Source organism: Manduca sexta, chromosome 27 (assembly GCF_014839805.1).
Source record: "Manduca sexta isolate Smith_Timp_Sample1 chromosome 27, JHU_Msex_v1.0, whole genome shotgun sequence".
NCBI lineage: Eukaryota > Metazoa > Arthropoda > Insecta > Lepidoptera > Sphingidae > Manduca > Manduca sexta.
Window position 1 is genome coordinate 17,798,229 of NC_051141.1, and position 18,999 is coordinate 17,817,227.

Genomic DNA, 18,999 nt, shown 5'->3' on the forward strand with positions numbered 1-18,999 from the left:
TTTTATAGTAAAGTGGAAGACAAAATCGATTCGAAAAGTCATGAGTGCGTGGAACTCATGGATTCCCAAAGAGGTTCAGGAGGACCCACGGGACTACAGGAGACTCAATGGGAGTTTACGTTGGCCTTACTAAACATTGGGGTTTACAATTCGTAAGCGGGGTTCCACGAAAATGTATATGGTTTTGATAGTAAAGAACTGAAATGTTGGCTAGACTTCATCTATCAATGTAGGCAGGTAAAGCTCAGCGACTGTTACATTTCAAAACTTGCATATTCTGGGAGATATGGTAGAAATTTAACTGTACGCAGTCCACCAGAATCAGTAAAATCTTGAAAGTGGTCTATGAGAAAAAAAGTTTAGGAAGCTCTGGTGTAAGTATATATTTTTATTACAGCCCAATGCTACCGCATTGCCCGCGACCTCAAGAACTCTAAGGAGTGTCACATGAAAGCGTCCGAGTGCTACAAGAACAACCGGTCGCTGTTCCACGCGGCCAAGGCCCTCGAGAGCGCGATGATCGTCAGCAAGGAGTTCTCCACGCCGCAGGAGGTGGGTATCCTAGCGTGCTAGTGACTATAGTAGCCATGATGATCTTCAATACACTATCTTCGGTTCACTGACAGTAAGATACAATTTGGACAAGCATAGCGAAAAAGTCGATGTGTCAAATTTTACTTACTTCGATTCTGTGAACTTAAATTTTTATAAAATTGGTTTGTGCATCACATAAACAATTCAATAGCATTTACTAGTCAATTTGTCATTATGATATCGACGGTTAAAAAGCTAATTGACATAAGCGGCATCTTTTTCGATTTTTTTTTACTACATACATTAAAAAACATAAAGAAGATCTCATTTTAAATATGTATGAAACTTAGTGTCTCAGATAGATGTCGCTTAAATCAATTACTTTCAACCGTTGATATAGGAACTACGAACAAAAATAATAAAGCAGTAAAAATAATGAAATACGTGAAATGAAAAATACGGATAAATTCAGAGAATGTTTTTTATCATTGAGCACTTGTTTTACACGAGTTGACATAAGACATTTATGTTTTTAATTTTTAATTTATATTAGAACAAGAGGTTCTACAACAAATAATAAGCACGTGGGTGGGCCGTGTGATGTACGCGCGCGTGCATAGCATAAGTAAATGCAAAACGTTCCCCCCAGGTGTACGAAATGGCGACCGAGTCTGCTAGCTTGTACCAGCAGCACGGCTCGGGCGACAGCGGCGCCAACGTGCTGGACAAGGCTGGCAAGATCCTCGAGGAGAACGCCCCGGAGCTGGCGTTCAAGCTGTTCCAGCAGGCGGCTGATGTATCCTCGGTATGTATTGTGTTACGTTTTCGTCAATTATGTCCGTCGGTAAGATACATGAAGGATCTTTGTTGCTGGAGATTGGATTGGAAATTTGAACTCTGTTTTATAGGTCCTTTGTCTAAATTACACAATTGGAATCCTATAACTCAGCGTATGACTACTGCCTGTTTGCTCGTCTGATTTATATCTATAAAGTGCAGGGCTAAAATTCTTACTTCTTATTTCTTACATAGAAAATTGGCCGTCTTGAGAAAGATATCCACGAAGTCTTGCTGCACAGCTCATTAAAAATATCTCAGTTAAAGTATCAGCATTGTTCCTATTTGGGTCATACAACATAATGCTTAATTACTTTTGAGTTAAGACTCACTGAATGTGTTATTATTATTTTAAATTTCGGGTAACAATGTCAACAGTATACTTTGTTTTTGTTAATATTTTCGCCATTGTTAACAATTTAATTTGCTATGATATAGGCTGAATGTTGTATTTCCGAAAAACATTTTCGGTACAATAAACTTATTAATTGAATTACCATAAATGAATTGAATTATCGAGTAGTGCGAGTTGGTATGTTGAATATTAATATTTTATAAACTTAAAACATATACAGGGTGTTTTATTATTGGTACGACAAACTCAAGGGGAAGATGGCTTAAAGGATGTTCTATGAGACATAAAAATGACCTTCATAAGAGTGTCATCACTTTAGAAAGCTGCTCTATTTTCGTTTTAGATAAATCGCCTTTGGGACCTGTCTATTGTTTGTATACGTAATGAGATATTAACTTTTATTCTGTAACACACTCGGGTGTAGCCCAGCGTTAGGGATCGTAGGGATTGTGCAAAGACCACTAAGAAGTACTCAGATGTACACTTTAGCTACCTGTTTGGAATGTGAGGCATTGAATAAATTTACAACCGAAACCGGACTAGCTTAAAATCGCAGTTTTCGTCGTTTAAAACATATAGTTTTCCACCCCTCGATATGTAAACTAAGGCTGGCTAGCACAACGATTCACTAAATTAAAATGCTAAATGTATTTTTATATTGCTGGTGGTAGGATGTAATTTATATCTGCCTGGATAGCGATCACTGTATACAAGGTGTTAAAACCCGCCATAGTGGCCCACGCAAGTGTGTCGTGTTCCGGGATCAGCCTGTATATATCCGGTTCCATCAGGTTGGTATAATTGTGTCGACTGCCGCGGGGTAATCATCTCTCGTCAGTCGACATTCTGTTGGACCTCACTCCGCTTACCATCAGGTGTAGTGAGGTCACTTTGTCGTGCATGTATGACACAAAACATTGTGCTGTCCTTGTTAACTTCTAACGAATGACAGTGACAGCACGAGGTTTTAAATGTGTAGAGCTGGCACTCCATTTGACGTACTTGAGCGTATGTTTGCGTGGCCGATGCACCATCAACTTTGTTCATGAAGAACACAAAGTCGATATTGCTTTGTCCAAAAGACGCAAATATTTTAACGAATACGCTAAGCGAAGTGCTAAATAAATGTCGTATGTCGTAGAAGCCAGTCTAAATGTTGTGTGCCGTGGAATTTCAGTCGGAAAGCAGCCAGCACCAGGGGTCGGAGTACATCAGCAAGTCATCCAGGATCCTGGTGCGTCTGGAACGGTCAGTATTTCGTCACATTATATAATTTGTTACAACGCAAATTTCATCTTCCAAATTATTATTGACCATCTCGTAAAAGCGTCAATTTTACCAGTCAAGTAAGTAGAATAGAACGCAGACGTTTGCTGAATGGAGGCAGCCGGCTTTTACCAGCATGGAAATAAAAGTAAATAAACTTGGCCCAAAGCAAAAAAATCATGTTTTAAATCTATACTAATATATAAAGCTGAAGAGCTTGTATGTTTGAACTCGCGAATCTCAGGAACTACTTAATTGATTTAATTTTAATAGAAAGTTACATTACACCTGAGTGCTACTTTTTGTCACGGAAAACTTATTCACTCAGGCGGAGCTGCGGGCAAATACTAGTTTGCGCGTTCACTGCGAAGAAGGACCCTTTTGTTATGGCGCCACAACTCGAAGGAGTCACTCTCCGAATTCCGGGTATATTAGGATCCTCGGCGTCGAAATCTCGAGCAAAGTGCGGTTTATGAGTCATTTGGAAAACAAAGCCAAACTGGCAAGTAAAAAGTTGGGCATCCTGAACAGAGCCAGTACTTCACGTCGGGTCATAGGTTAACGCTCTACAAAGCGCAAATCCGGCCCCACGTGGAGTACTGCTCTTATCTCTGGGCAGGTGCTCCAAAATACCAGCTCGACCCACTTGACTCCTTACAGCGCCGAGCTGTTCGAATCGTCGATGATGCCAATCTCACGGACACACTGGAGCCGCTACAACTGCGGAGAGACTTTGGGTTTCTCTGTGTGTTTTATCGTTTATTCCGCGGCGGTTGCTCCAAAGAATTGTTTAAATGGTACCATCGTCACTTTTCTACCATCGCACCACTCATCCCCGCAGTAGAGTTCATTCCTATCACTTGGGGACGTACCGGTCCCGAACGGAACGGTTCCAGCGTTCTTTTTTACCACGTACGTGTAAGCTCTGGAATGATCTACCTGTGTCGGTGTTGCCTGAGCGCTATGACCTTTCCTTCTTCAAACGAAGCGTAAAAACAGTATTGTCCGTATGGAAGGAAGCGGCTTGTCTGTGTCCCTGGCATGGCTGAGTCCATGAGCAGCGGTGGCCGCTTACCATCAGGCCGGTCGTCTGTCTATGCTGGCGTAACAATAATAAAAAAAATAGTATAAAAATAGGTGCTAAATAAACTGTAACTTCTGATAAGGTATTGAAAATGACGACGCCACACGACGTCTACGGAAGTTATCAAAACGATTCGACTTGGTTTTTATGACCGGTCGCTTGTACATAGCGTCTCTAACCGCCATGTTTAATGAACGAACCCAACTGCTTATTCGATCCTTTTCAAAAATTAACCAATCAGAACTAAATTTTTTTGACATGTTACAAATGAGTTATTTCGATTGGTTCATTTTCGGAATGGGATTGTAGATTGAGATTGGGATTGTTTATTGGACACAACGTTAAGGGATCACACCTTAGATAAAATTATACAAAGCCATGTCGGACTTAGACTTAAAGATTTTGGTTTGTACTTACCGTTAATCTGTAGTTAGCAGTTAGGATAGGTTACAGGGATCGGCAGATGCAGACCCGAGAAACGCCAGTAAACAATGAGAACTGGTGCACGTAAATATTACCGCACAACAAATCGAGCTTTTTCATGAACATCGTAAATGACATTTCGCACTTTTCACTAAGCTTTTTCTTTATTAAGATCAAATATATTTTTTATTTTTTTCTTATACAACTTCAATAAGTGTGCTGATTTATTATCCAACTAAAAACTGGAAACATGAACATTTAAGAATTAATAAAAAAAAATGCTTTCTTACAAAAAAAATGCGAAACTTTACGATGTTGTAAAAAGGCTCGTAAGGTGTTAGTTATAAGGCCCATATCATTCCTCAGTTACGACGAGGCCGTTGACAGCATCAGACGCGAGATTGGCTTCCACCAAGAGGCGGGGAACATGGGGGCGTTGGGGCGCCTAACCGTCGCAATAGTGTTGGTGCAACTCGCTCGTGGCGACCCTGTGGCCGCTGAGAAGGCGTACAAGGTAATCATTACTCAAAATATGTGTTGGTGTCTCGTGGGCAAAGCAATATCGACTTTGTGTACTTTATGTACAAAGTTGATGGTGCATTGGGCATGCAAATGTACGCTTAAATACGTCAAATGTAGTGCCAGCTGTACACATTTGAAACCTCGTGCTTTCACTGTCATGTCATTACAAGTTAACAAAGGCAGCGCTATATTTGTTTTATACGTGTACGTTGTGAAAGTGGTCCCACTGGACAGGATGGTGAGTGGAGTGGGGTCCTACAAGAGTGTTGACGGACGAGAGTTATTTCTCGCCAGTCAACACAATTGTGCCGGCCTATTTGGAACCGGATGTACACTTTGGGCTATTTATGCTGGTTTTACGCCTCGCTTATGGTGGGCATTTCATTTAAATAAATTGGCGGGTACCATTATCCAAAAGTACCAAAACTTTCACAAAAAACGTAGATGCATTTTCGACCTTTCACAGGAAATAGTGCGACAGTGATAGGTAATCGAGAAAAAAACATAACAACTAGGGATTTTCATTATTCTTAGTTGGATGTTACACTAATAATGTATTTAATACCGTATAGTTTCCAATTCGAATGGCTACAGACTAAAGACTACAATGAAACTGTAAACACACGCACGCACGCCCGCCCGCACACGCACACGCACACGCACACGCACACGCGCACACACGCACACGCACGCACACGCACACACACGCACACGCACATGACACAAGTCCTCAATCTTAGCTTGGGTAGCAGCGCTCTAACAGCCACTTAATAATTTGTTATATTACTTTGTATTAATTAGCATAATTTTATTTATAAAAACAAATATTTGCCAAATAAAAATAAATTGCCACGTCACCGCTTCGGCACGTGTTAACCATAAATTGTCATGGACACGCAACAATAGAATTATTTGACTATGTTTGATTTTGTGCATTATTTAGTATGTAACAGCAATAAAGACAAAGAAGAAATCCTTCTGTGAAAACAGCATTTAAATTTGATAAGAAATGAGCCAGTAATTCTAATTTCAAATATTGCTACATGCAATAGTGGGCGTGGAGTAGGGATATCGCTCCATCTCTTTCTTTCGCACGCATCGTAATGCCCTTGACGTCACATGTCAGTATTTCGTCTCTTCTGTTGACACTCTCCCCGATTACCAAATTTCTATGACTCATAACTTGGGGATTTTTCATCAGATGTTGATGATTTCTTCTCTTTAAGAATTAATAAAACGTAGATATTCTATAAAAGTTATAAAAAAAAAATAAGTCAAAAACCCTATTATAACGCGGGTCATGTTGTGTACCTCACATTACATTATGTCGAGCGACACTTGTTATCATTGTTGCTTAATGAAAAATATACCGTACATATAAACTGCATATAATTTATTGGAAAAGCTTGCGTTGAATATTAAAGTAAGGCAGGCGACTAGAGTTCTATAAAGTGGACACTGGGAAAATTGACATGAATTTTTTGCGCTCATGCGATGGTTACTCAATCTATTTTGAAATAGCAAAACATCAATGTAACTTCATTTGTTTCCATATCGTGGTTTGCACGTTTATAATGCGCTTATTAGCATAAATAAATATTTTCCGTAAATATGTTATTTTTGTAGTAATATCTAAGGATGTAACATCTTGAAACATATCAGATAAGACAACGATTTATTACTAAATGGTAATAACTTTCGAGTATAAATTTGGTCCTCAGGCCCGGTCTATAACTAACTATACAGTTTAATGTCTTTGTTTATAAACCGTTGACGTATATTCCATAGACACGAACGACCATGTAAACTATTTGTTCAAAATCTGGAGGTAGAACTAAAGTTCGCTGCACTACTAAAACATCAATCGTCGTCTAACCAAACTTTAAACATATTGTATTAATAAAGCGCTTCAAATAGAGTACTTATATGAAAAATGGTAACCAATACCGGATTGCAGTACACTTCAGTTGAACACAGTGAGTGTTTGGAACGTCAGATCTAGTACGTAGTACATATATTGATGTTGTAAACATTCTACATGAGCCAAGTGACTTGCGGGAGGATCCATCAATGAGTCAATTGAAAATAGTCGCATTAATTTTTCGCTATTCATTAATGATTTTTGTAGTTTTATTATTTTATTGCATAATGTCAAAATGCTGAGCGCAATATTCTCGCGCTGATATGATGTCGTCACACTTCGACTGAACAAGGTCCTGGGTTCGAACTCCAGTATAAATCATTGTATTCCAGCATATTTTGTGAGTAGATTAATGCACTGTAAATTAAAATTCCCAACTTCATTGTATTTGGATAAGCTCAGCGAATTTAATGCAGTAGTCTAACCCGACATGAACTTACTGCGTATGTTATAGATATTTTTATGTGTGCTTTTGTAAATACACGAATATGGGTTTACATGCCGTCCAGAAAAATAAAAAGCCGCGCCATATTGTAGTAAAATTTGGAACTAATTTCTTGTACTGACAATGTTAATTTAACGATAAAGCAAGAGTTGGGTCCTCAAAGTAGGTGCTTCATTTTCTTGGTCAAGCTATAAAATGACTCTAGACACCACATATATTGTTGAAATATCATACTTACCTACGGCCGATTACATTTCCTACCAATAACTACCGGCAAGAATAAGCCAATCAAGTGGCTCATATCTAAGTGCCGATTCAACTTTATTCCAATTGGTCCATTTGTATTATGGATCAGGTGAAGGTTAAAATGATGTTTATGGATTGGTCATAAGTTGCCGGGCTGAGGCAGTGACTCGTATCTGAAGCGGATCGAAATACGAAGCGCAGTCGAATTTATAATTTTCGCCTTAATTTAATTTCTTCTTTGTAGTTGTGTCGGTTGTGGACGATTGATATTTTGTATGCATCAAGCGAATAGATATTTAAATCAGCTTTTGCTTTGAAACAAATTTGCATTTGCAAGTCCTGCAGTTGCGATTTATGAAAAAAAAAACGTGTCTGCGCCTGTAATATTCTGTGTATGTAATATTCTTTGTGTTAATTCCAGTGACCATTCTAGATTTATGTTTAAATAAAGAAAAATTTAACTTGAACAAATCTTTTTAAAAATAAATAAGAAAAATTTAATTCTTTAATTACTATTATTGACGCGTGACGTCACCGCCATTATGATGTAGGCGTGTGAAAGAGAACGCTATATGTTACCATGGCGATGTTGCAAACAAATATCTACAATACAGTTGCTGCCTTATTTTATAACCGTATGATGTTATAGTTGCTTATAAGGTTTATTTTAATGTCAGATTACAGAACTGAGCATATGTAATTAAGACCAGTTCTAGCATCATTCCTTCTATAATATGTAACCATCATGCTAACGCTGACGCGAGATGCAATATATTTTTTCAATTATCCTCACATAGCGATGTAGTTAATACTAAGTGTAGAGGTAATTACATCATCTAAAAAGCATATACAGCTCTATGCTAACTGAAGACTGTAAAGTGCATTAAACAAATATAAGTAGTTCGACTAATGTTCGCATCTATATACAGTATTGGTTTGCGAACCTACAATTCGCTTTTTAACCTGACGCGTTAAAGGTTAGCCTTATATTGCTCATTAATTACTACTAAAAAGTATTCCTTACAAGTGCTTGTATAATTATTATAGCTGTGCGGTAAAAATAGACATCGCATTTAAATTTAGTTCTATATTGAAGTATTGTCGGAATTTTGTTCGAACAACGCCATCTATTGTCGATGTTTCGAATTACTTAGGATTTACAATTGTTGTTTAAGAATTAGTTCGGCTAGCGTCCTTCAGAGACCGCTAGTTGGTTAACTTTAACAACAATCTGACTAAAAATTTCAGAAATCAGTAATATATAACAGAATAATATGGCTCATAATATTTAATTATGGTACAAAATGAATTAAATCCTTATCGATGTAAATTAGTTACACATGAAGCTACTGCTTCGTGAACAGTTGTAATACGGTTATATTTCCCCTTTCCTTTATTCCCCTTTCTATAATGAAATCATTTTTTTTTATATTATAAATCGTTCCAAAGCGGTGACACTAGCGGTCTTATACGTAAAAAACATCGTTAAAAATTTCGCTTTATTTATTACTTTATAAAGACGTATGAACCGATAGGATGTCGTAAAGCGACATTTTTTTCTTTAAATCAAATTTTAAGGATTTTATCTTAGTATATACTATTATATAAACGGAGTCTGCGCAGTGGACGCACCTGTGATAGTCTTTCTCGTATAAAGTTGGTTATGTAATGCCAAAACACACAGTCGTGCTCCGGTTTCCGTTCACAAGATGGCAGCGGCACGCTTTTTCGCTCTTTGGCGTCCTATTACTCGGACGGTTCATATCTCTAAATGTTTAAGTTTAAATAATATATAATGTATAAATAAAAAAAATATAATTATTATAAAATACTGTTAGCTTTCAGTTATAAGTTTACAGTTAGATACAATAAGTAATGAAGTAAAACGGTTTTGGCGTTGGATTAAAAAATTAAGAAATAATAATAATAATTAAAATTCTCGCTTTAACTGAGCTAAGCTTTTTTTCTTATACAGTGCGACAAGCTTCAAGGAGTTTCACTAAAAAAATGGGCGGAACGAGTCTGGTGGTGATTCAATCAATATACGAAATTTTGAAATTTATTACAAAAAACAATTTTGGTGGTCTATAATATTCTCGGCCGGTCTAACCATATTACTGTGAAGCTGTCTCGCACTTTTTATAAGTGGTATTTTCTGCCCGCATAGATAAACTTTGTCTTGGGAAATAGGTGTTTGCCTAGATTGATTTTAAATTTACATCAAGCCCGAATGGTGCCTGGCCTAGTATTAGATCATGGATTCAAACGAATATGAAAACGAAACTCCTTAGAATTGAATAGGAGTTTTACATCTGACCTGGATCTGTACAGTGTACACCTCCCTATCTTGGGCTTCAAGTCGCCCTTGCAGAGTTGCACAGCAGAATAAGCGTGAAAGTAAACTAGATTTTCGGTGGAATAATAACTTATATTTTTCTAATATATTGCACGTTAGAAGACAACCGTAACAAGCTAGCATACAGCGCTTAGTAGCAACACTACATTGTTAATCAGTTTAAATACAACAATTAAAATAGATACTATTATGCTGCCAGTTCACATTATAATATAAAGAGACTTTGTGTTCGCCTATGCAACCTCAACACCTTATACGTACTCCTAAGTAATTTAATCAGGGATGTTATGGATATGAAATTTCGGATATGGATACGGATATGAATACAGGAATAAAATTATATCGGTTTCGGGTATGGTTACGGATATGTAATTATTTCGGATTATCCGGTAGTTTTGGATAGTTTCGGTTACGGATAATAGATTAAAGTAAAATAATAATATTATGTAATACAGTAGGGCGACGATTACTTACTATCGTTCGTCGTCATCGTCGATTATTAAGTATCGATGAACTAATTGGGGGACATGGGTGTTCGGAAAACCTCTGTGTTTTAATATGAAATAAAGTTTCAGTAGAGTAGCGCCACCTCCTCTCCGTGAAAAGTTTTTAACACACTGTTTACATTTTGCAAAATCAATTTAATATGTAACACAACACTTTTCCTTCACTTTACTAAATGAAGTACCTACCTACTAAATACAAAAAATACTATTTATGAATGAGTTTAAGTATGTTATGATTAAACATTACAAACAAACTACATATACAAGATGGCGTGTGAGCGGTGACCAAGAACCTGTCGAAACATATTATCCGTAACTTATCCGAAGTTTTTTCAACGGATACGGTTACGGTTACGGATATATTTTTATTTCGGATATCCGATAGTTTCGGTCCCGGTTACGGAGCTCCATAACATCCCTGAATTTAATAATGAATGAGACTGTATTTGATCATTTATCGAGGTAGTCGTTTACGTTTTTGGTAACGTATTTGTGATCCAGTGCCATCACACCTCTGTTTACGACTCTGACTACCCAAAGTATTATTAACTTGAGAGTGGAAAGGTAACCCCTTCTCTGAATGAGTATTGCTAGAGGTTTTTGGATGTAAGGATGGTTTGAATCCTTAACCTAAAGATCTGATGACCAAGTGTACATTTTTGAGGGGGTTTGAGATAGTCTTAGGTGTATGTATTAATATCTATAAGTCAGTAAGATAGTATGTTGGAATCTTTCAATTTGAAAATTGTTATTCAATGAGGAAGTATGTTTATTAGTCATTAGCAGAATTGTACTAAATCTTCGTAACGTACTTTTTTAAATCCCTATTTCTACTGACTGTAATACAATGAATCCATTTAAGTACATAAAGAATTTTATTATATAGAAATACAAAGGTAATAAGTGTCCCAACTCCTGTTTGGGATCCACTGTCTCTGGTATGTTAGTTATGCAGCAAATTTTTCTAGAATTAAAATTAATTGAAAATTTTAGAACTTGTGCTGTTCTGCTGTTACTGTGCTGGGGGTTTGGAATATATGATCTAACCTTACTTAGCATCTCACATATATATATAACGAGGGGAGTATCCAGCTTTGGTTTATTTTGGTAAAAAAAAGGACTGATGGTTTACGTTCTATCGGGTTGACTTTTGACCTTATGTCGACGACTGCGTCTCGTCAGTGTTAGCTATTTATCCCCGTGTAGGAAGGCTAAACCAATCACTACAACTATTGAGGATATGTGAAATGTACTTTGAAGAAAGTAGGCATTTTCAGGTTGTTTTCAGTCGGTTAGGGGTCGTTCAAGTATTACGTATCGCAATTATTGAAGATTTTTGACCCCACCTCTCCATGTAACGCGCCTTAACATTTTCCTATACGCCCCCGCCACGACCTCAAAAAGTTATGTAACTCTAAAGTGTCAATTTTTTTCTAATATTCACAATTATGTTACGTGAAATACCGTAAAGTCGCTAAAATACCTTTGTTATTGTTTTAAAATAAAAAAAAATCAATATTACATAACGCGTTGTACGACCCCCCCTCTCCAAATCAAGAATCGAATCTGCAAAATGCATTTTGCAGATTCGATTCTATACTTAATTCAATACTTTCGATTCAATACTTTGCATATGGACCATCGATTTTTTAGCTGTTGACGATCCGATCTATGCAGAATGCGTCTACAGTGTTTTGAAGTCCGGCAGCCGGTCTTTTGGGTACCGATTTAATTAAAGTAGAACTGGATCCCAGGCTTGTGCAAGCTTCCAACCATCTTCTGTATTGTAATTATGCTTTTTAATTTCAATAGTTTTGCGAGTCTTCGTAGGCAGGAATCGGTGTTCTTTGGTAAGGGTTTGTGGCTTGTCTAGTCGCAGATAATGATCGGAGCTTTCATTAGAGTGTTCAGCAACTGCAGTCATCGTCGAGCGTCGGTGTTTCACGTCAGTTATATGTTCTTTTACGCGGGTCCCTATATTTCTTTTTGTTTGGCCGATATAAGAGAGGCCGCAGTTGCAATCTATCTTGTATATACCTGGTTTTTGCAGAGATATAATCATCATAAATAGTTTTATTTCAATGCCTAATATTCGCGAAAACTTTTAAGTTTTTGAGGCCGCAGTGAGCGAGAATGCGTGCCACTGCCACCTTAAGAACAGCAACCGGAAATACGTCATCGAGTAGACTAACCGGATGTCCCTACGTTGAGATCTGACGCGGGACGGAAGATGCTAAATTCAAATTATGTTTATCTGACCCCGAATGAGTCTCCGGACATAACAAGCGTTTTATTTTAAGGTAAAACGCTACTATATTTTATTTCCCTTACATTAAACAAACCAATGTTATTTGCAGGAGTGGGGCAACAACTGCGAGTCGTCTGAGATGCACACCATCGAGCAGCTACTCCAGGCGTTCGATGAGGAGGATCGGGAAATGGCGAAGAAGGCGCTGACGTGCCCCTTCATCCGCAGCATGGACGTGGAGTACGCGCGTCTGGCGGCCGCCATCCCGCTGCCCGAGGCTATGGAGCCGATCATGAAGGCTGGCGTGCGGGAGAACGCGGCGCCATCTTACGTCAGCCCGACGTCTTGTGTCACGGTTGGTATAGCTGTTTTGTGTAGAACGATATATTGTGTTTATTAATCGATTTCAAAAGGAGGTTCTCAATTCGGCAATATTTTTTTTATGTTTGTTACTTCAGAACTTTTGACTGGATGATTCGATTTTTTTAACATCGAAAACCCAACTTGAAATTGACATAATATACAATAGTTGCCATAAAAAAACTTTGAGAAAGTCACTGCGGTTTGTAAGTTAAATTAAATTATATAAAAATAAAAATGATAGCGACATTTACTTTCCAACGGCAGTTGTAGGAACGCTTTTAGAGATTTTAAAGAAAATCGATGCTTGTGTAGAGTTTCGATTAAATATTATGACAAATTAATATGGTTTACGGAAAATTATATTATTATTAATTTTTATTGAGCAATGTTTCAATATCACAAAGAAGGTACCTTACTAATTTATATCTTATTAATATTTAAAATATAAAAGATTTTTGAAAATGTTTGGATATTTGTTAAAAGTAAACGCAGAACAACAGAACGGATTTGGATGTAATATGGCACAGGTTTAGACCATGACCTAGATTAACACATAGGATACTTTATCCCAGCATTTTGTTATTGTTGCGATTTTTTTTAATAGATGGCGCTGTTGTCACCTATTTTTGAGTTCTATGTGAGCGATAGATGACACTGTTGTCACTTATTTTTGAGTTCTATGTGAGTGATAGATGGCGCTGTTTTTACATGCGTTGTTGAAAATTTCTATGTGAGGGAAACCGCGGGAAACGCCTAGTAACTATTTTTAAAAACAGGTCGTGTGACGTTTAAATGTTGAATCTACAGGACCGGTTCGAGGTGGAGATCGAGGAGTCGCCGTACGAGCAGGTGACGTACAAGAAGCGGCAGCCGGAGCGCGCGCCCGAGCCGCAGGACGACGACGACGAGGAGCTCTGCTAAGCGCGCCGGAGCTCTACCGGTGTAGGGGACGCGGCTCTTGAGCCACAGAGGGGGATCCAATGCCAGGGGGACAGTGCCACCCAACCGGGGGCCTCGACGGATTCAGTACTAGTACACAATATGCTGTACATAGCATGTTAAGAACCATGACATACAGCCGTCTGCGCATGTTTTGTTACTGATTGCAGTACTCATTGTTATTATAGGCGGTAAACAACTTGAGCTCACTTCCGTTGGTGGGGATTTGTTTAAGTGTAGCGACAGCTCCGTAAACATCATCCCCCACCAAGTGGTAGAGTGCTCAAGTTGTTTGACGCGTATTTTAATAATGAGTAATAAAGCATGCGCATGCGTCTGTCTATGCCATGCTTATCGTGTTTCTGCACATTGTGTGTTAGTGCTTAGTTTATTGAGGCCCAAGTTTGGTTAGTATCACAACACCGTCCCCTGCGCAGATCTCCCTCCCACCTTAAGACCATAGCCCAAGATCCGTGCTGCGTCCTTAAAGTTTATGTTTACTGGCGTAACTGGTTACTTTTTTTTTTTTTCCCAACTCCCTTTTTTTTCGGGAATATATACGATAATTCTATGGCCTGTGAATACGGCTGTCGCGGACCCGCAACACTTCCGCTCCAGGTTGAGAAAGTGCAATGGCCCGAAAGAAACAGGATTTGTCAAGAGAGTGTGCGCCAAGATCGTAAGGCGGTAATGTAGTTTTACAAAGAAATTATAGGAATATATTTAAGCGACTCTATAGCATTCCGTTTAAAATCAAATATGTACTTCAGTATTACTGTTTAGTCATTTTGACGTGGTTATAAAAAAGGCAGAAAGTCAAAGGTATGTTATTTTTTACTCATTTGGATTCTACGTTAAACGACCTTTCTTCCTATTTAGGTTCCATACATCTACCTAAATTAGAAATGTATTTTCTTGTTACATAAACAGCAGAGAGAACGATAAGATAACTTAGTTAACATGTAATTGAACAAAACAGCCATTTCTGACTTACTGTCTTCGATAACCACGGCAGAATTGTAAAAATAAAATTTTGTTTTGCGATTCTATACATTGGAATTGTTACTTACTTGGACATCAAGTATAATTGGCCCCCTTTTTGGACACAGTATATTGTATAAAACAGTAATTTATAACCAAATTAAGTGAAAAGAAAGCGGTTCGAAGAGCAGAATTAGGCAGTAAAAACAACTATTTCCATCGAGAATTCTGCTGTCTCATTTTGTGGTTACGCCATTTTGTTATTCATGTTTGAGTTTCGATATCGCGGGTTAAAAAAAAACTGAAATAATTGCAAGAGCATTATAACTGTTCACAACTTAAATAATATATCTTGATTCCACTTCTATTTGACTGCTACAGTAGTCTTGTTCTCCATGACACGCGTCATTTTGACAATGCGTAACAAGCATGTAACGCACCGCGTCGCGTTCAAGACAATGGAAATTTTCATACAGAATACCATTCCACGTTAATTTCACGAAGATAACAACACAGCCGTGTTACAAGTTTACGCTGTCATAGGGAATAAGGGCCCAGGCCAATGCGGCGACGTGTCGTTTAAGTTGACATTGTTTTTTGATTAATGTCGCATCAGGTCCAAAGTAGTTTGGCATTAATAAAGGTACACAATACACATTTCTTTGTCAACCCGCGATATAGTGGGAACATGCAAAAATTATTATTAACTATATTAGTACTATATCCGGACATATACACGATCAGCTGAACGAGTAAAATTATACTGTATTGCAAAATCCATTTGACACAGTTTTGAATGAGAAGATCTCATGTTCCCACCCGATTCTTACCATTTTTGTTAACATACTCGAGTGTACATGTAATCACTTGCTTTTTCCGTGTAATGTACAACAGTGACGTCATTATGTGCATATGAGAGCGAGTCGAGTTGTAATTTGACGCGGCGATGTCACTAGGTCGTATATATCGATGCTATTTCCAAAATTATAAAATGATTGAACTCAATATATATAATGTGTCCTCGCGCCTCTTCTCTTACTGTTGTGTGAATCTAGCACGCCAGACAACCTTGTAAAATTATTTTGTAATTTTCATAATTTTATTCATAAACGCCAAGTGATTAGTACCCATTGTACATACGATTTTAGTCTATACATTCCCTTCTGTATAGTCAATTTTTTATCTGTGACAATTCGATATCGCTGTGTAGGATTGTGACGGATGTGACTGAGCGAACCGGTCCGCGCGGCGCTAGTGTTGCCGGCATAACCGTTACATGTTAATCTCCGGTCTGTCCGGACACGTCAGTCACTAACGTTTATGGATATCGATGATTTGCGAGTTGTGCTCACTGATCATAAAAAATATATTTGCAGTTCAACAATTATCAAATGTTGTTAACTCGGACGTGTCCCAGACCTTTATTCTAGTTGCTTGGGCACTCGACACGTGACGATTAAGGAGGTTGGACCATCAATTTACTTCGGTCAATCAATTTGCCTATTGTGAAGTGCTTATGCAAGAGGCCTTTTGTACGAGGTGTTATACTACTGCGTCAAATCTATTCATCGATATAATCACATCTCTAATTGCCTCAAAGTCAAAATCGAAATAAAGGGAACTTTCCGGCATACATTTTTTCGCATAAATTTAAAGCTGCCCATAGAGCTAATTCGTAATTTTTCCGGCCAGTCCGAAAAAATCAATTAAAACTTTAAACCAAAGAATATAAAATTCCATCACACAAAGTGTATATTTATATATATATGTATTTAAAAAATACAGTGTCGCGTGCCCCAGCACGGAGCCACGCCTGTCTTTGCTTATTACTTATTATGGCGACGTGGTTCTTAGTTAAGTGGTTTATCTATCGAACTGGACAAACATAGAGCCAGTATATCTTATAAGGAAACGTGCCTGGAGTACTTATGCTATGACCGAAATTTCTACCTAAACCGGCTTACGTTAAAAAATCGTCAAAAATCTAACGCTTATTATGTCCATGTATCACTCACTGGCAACCGACTCTCTCAATATGTGTGAATAAATAATGTTTCCCAAGCATGTGTATTCCAGGCCTTATAGTAGGTGACACGCGCGGGTCCTATTTTCAACTTTGCCATTTTAAATCCACTCCAAGGTTTTTGTTGTTTGTGATTAGTTTGTATTAGAACAAGTCACGTAACCTAATGTCACTTATTTGAATTAAACATTTTAAATGCACGTCATATTCTAGATTAGGTTATAAATACAGATTGCTTATAATAATAACTGCTTTTAATGTTAAGAACATGATCTCGCGGTTTTGTGTCGATCCTTACGTGCTACAGACTGATTCTAATTGGGGCGCATATAAATTAGTCGCTGTCGCGGTACAGTCGTGCGACTTTGCGACTTTTAATGCGCCTTGTGGATGGTGTCTTGCAGAATTATAACAACTCATCTGCAAACAACTAGTACAGTTTGCGCGCATTTTTTTCGGAGCGATTTTTTGTAGCAGAGATGTAATGTGTTGCCAGAAGTGCAATGCGTCTGTAACGATCTATGTGCTGTTCATCTCGTTTGATAGTCTTTATCAAACGCACGACTTCAAATCGTCTCCCGCGGTTAATAACCGCTATGCGCGAGAGTTTTTGAGAGTTCAGTCTGTCGCATGTGAGGGTAAAGCTTATAGTTAGAGCCAATAGATGGCGTTCGCTTTTCTGCACTTATATATTAAATAAATTATCATATCTAAGTTCTTCGCATTGTGCTATTAATGATGTTGTATGTTTAATCGCAAAGCGTACGTATATTTTCTTACATGTTAGATTTTCGAAAATAGTGTAATATGACATGATGGATATTATAGTAATCGCCAAATTTGATTATGTTTTAATTATATGGTTTGGCATTTTAAGAATTAATCAATAGTTTTGAGAATTTGATAAATTATAATTTTAGTATGTGATGTTTAGTTTCAGTTTTGTTGTAATTGTATAGGCGTTGGTTTAATTAGTTTTATTTTATTTAAATTATAGTTTTGAATTGTTAAATATATATTTTTTATATTATAAATACTTATTTTTTATATTTGTTATTCAGTATAATTAAACCTAGTCATTCCAAAATGTTATCCATTATTGATGTTAAAATTTAAATGTAACATAAAAATTGTTTGCGCTCTTGAATATTATTTGGCAGATATGAAACTGATTACCAGATTTTTTTCTATTCATTTTGGCATAACTAGGCCTAATTATTGTATTATTTTAACATAGTTTTGGTTCTAAAACAATATATTCATTAGAAATATTTGGATGTTATATGCTTAATTAATAATTATACATAAATATAAATTAACCGAAAAATATTACTTTTATTCTTATAAATGTTATGTGTAATAGGCCCCAGCTGGTTTTTAAATTAAAGTAAAATTTCCAGTCATCTCAGCGCGTATGTTTAAAAATCTTTGGATGGTTAAGATTTCCTATAGTGAGATGAATTAGTTGCCTTAGGGTATATTATGCTGCGTGCATAAGATATAATAATCATTAATAAACTTATGTCAAGTAAGTCGTTGTTTAATTATACCTACATATTGACTAGACCATTTGCGAAAGGTCCATATAAACCGATTACTGTCGCTTCCCTTGCGTGAATTATCTAAAATCGAATTATCATTGGAATAATTTGCAATCGCATAATTCGCTCACTTAATAAAATAATGACCTATTTCAAAATTGTTAATTTGAGAGTATCGTCTTAAAACTAATTTCTGTTGGTGATCTTTACTTTTTCCCTTTTTTTCATGCTATAGGTTTCATTTTTTACCTAACTTTAATAAGTCAATTTTGTAGCGACTTAAAAAAAGGTCGTAAACACAAATTCGTTTCTTTGACGATTCCCACAAATTAACAATTTTGGGATAGGTCATTATTTTATTAAGAGAACGATATCTGGGCCCTTATTCTGTATGATAGTGTAAACGCGT

The 18,999-nt window shown here is 37.2% G+C and overlaps 1 protein-coding gene across 2 annotated transcripts in view; it reads left to right on the forward strand.

Annotated features, from left to right (window-relative positions):
• The window catches only part of LOC115447438 (gamma-soluble NSF attachment protein), a 62,655-nt gene extending 44,074 nt beyond the window's left edge, over positions 1–18,581 (forward strand). Inside the window, exons 3-8 of one of the 2 annotated variants that reach the window (XM_030174479.2) lie at positions 398–552; positions 1,184–1,339; positions 2,904–2,974; positions 4,866–5,013; positions 12,853–13,098; positions 13,914–18,581. In XM_030174479.2, coding sequence (XP_030030339.1) covers positions 398–552; positions 1,184–1,339; positions 2,904–2,974; positions 4,866–5,013; positions 12,853–13,098; positions 13,914–14,027 — 890 coding nt within the window. In that variant the 3' untranslated portion in view covers positions 14,028–18,581. The remainder of the gene's footprint in view (positions 1–397; positions 553–1,183; positions 1,340–2,903; positions 2,975–4,865; positions 5,014–12,852; positions 13,099–13,913) is intronic. The other variant, XM_030174480.2, reaches the window with a different exon arrangement.
• The last annotated feature ends 418 nt before the right edge of the window (positions 18,582–18,999 follow it).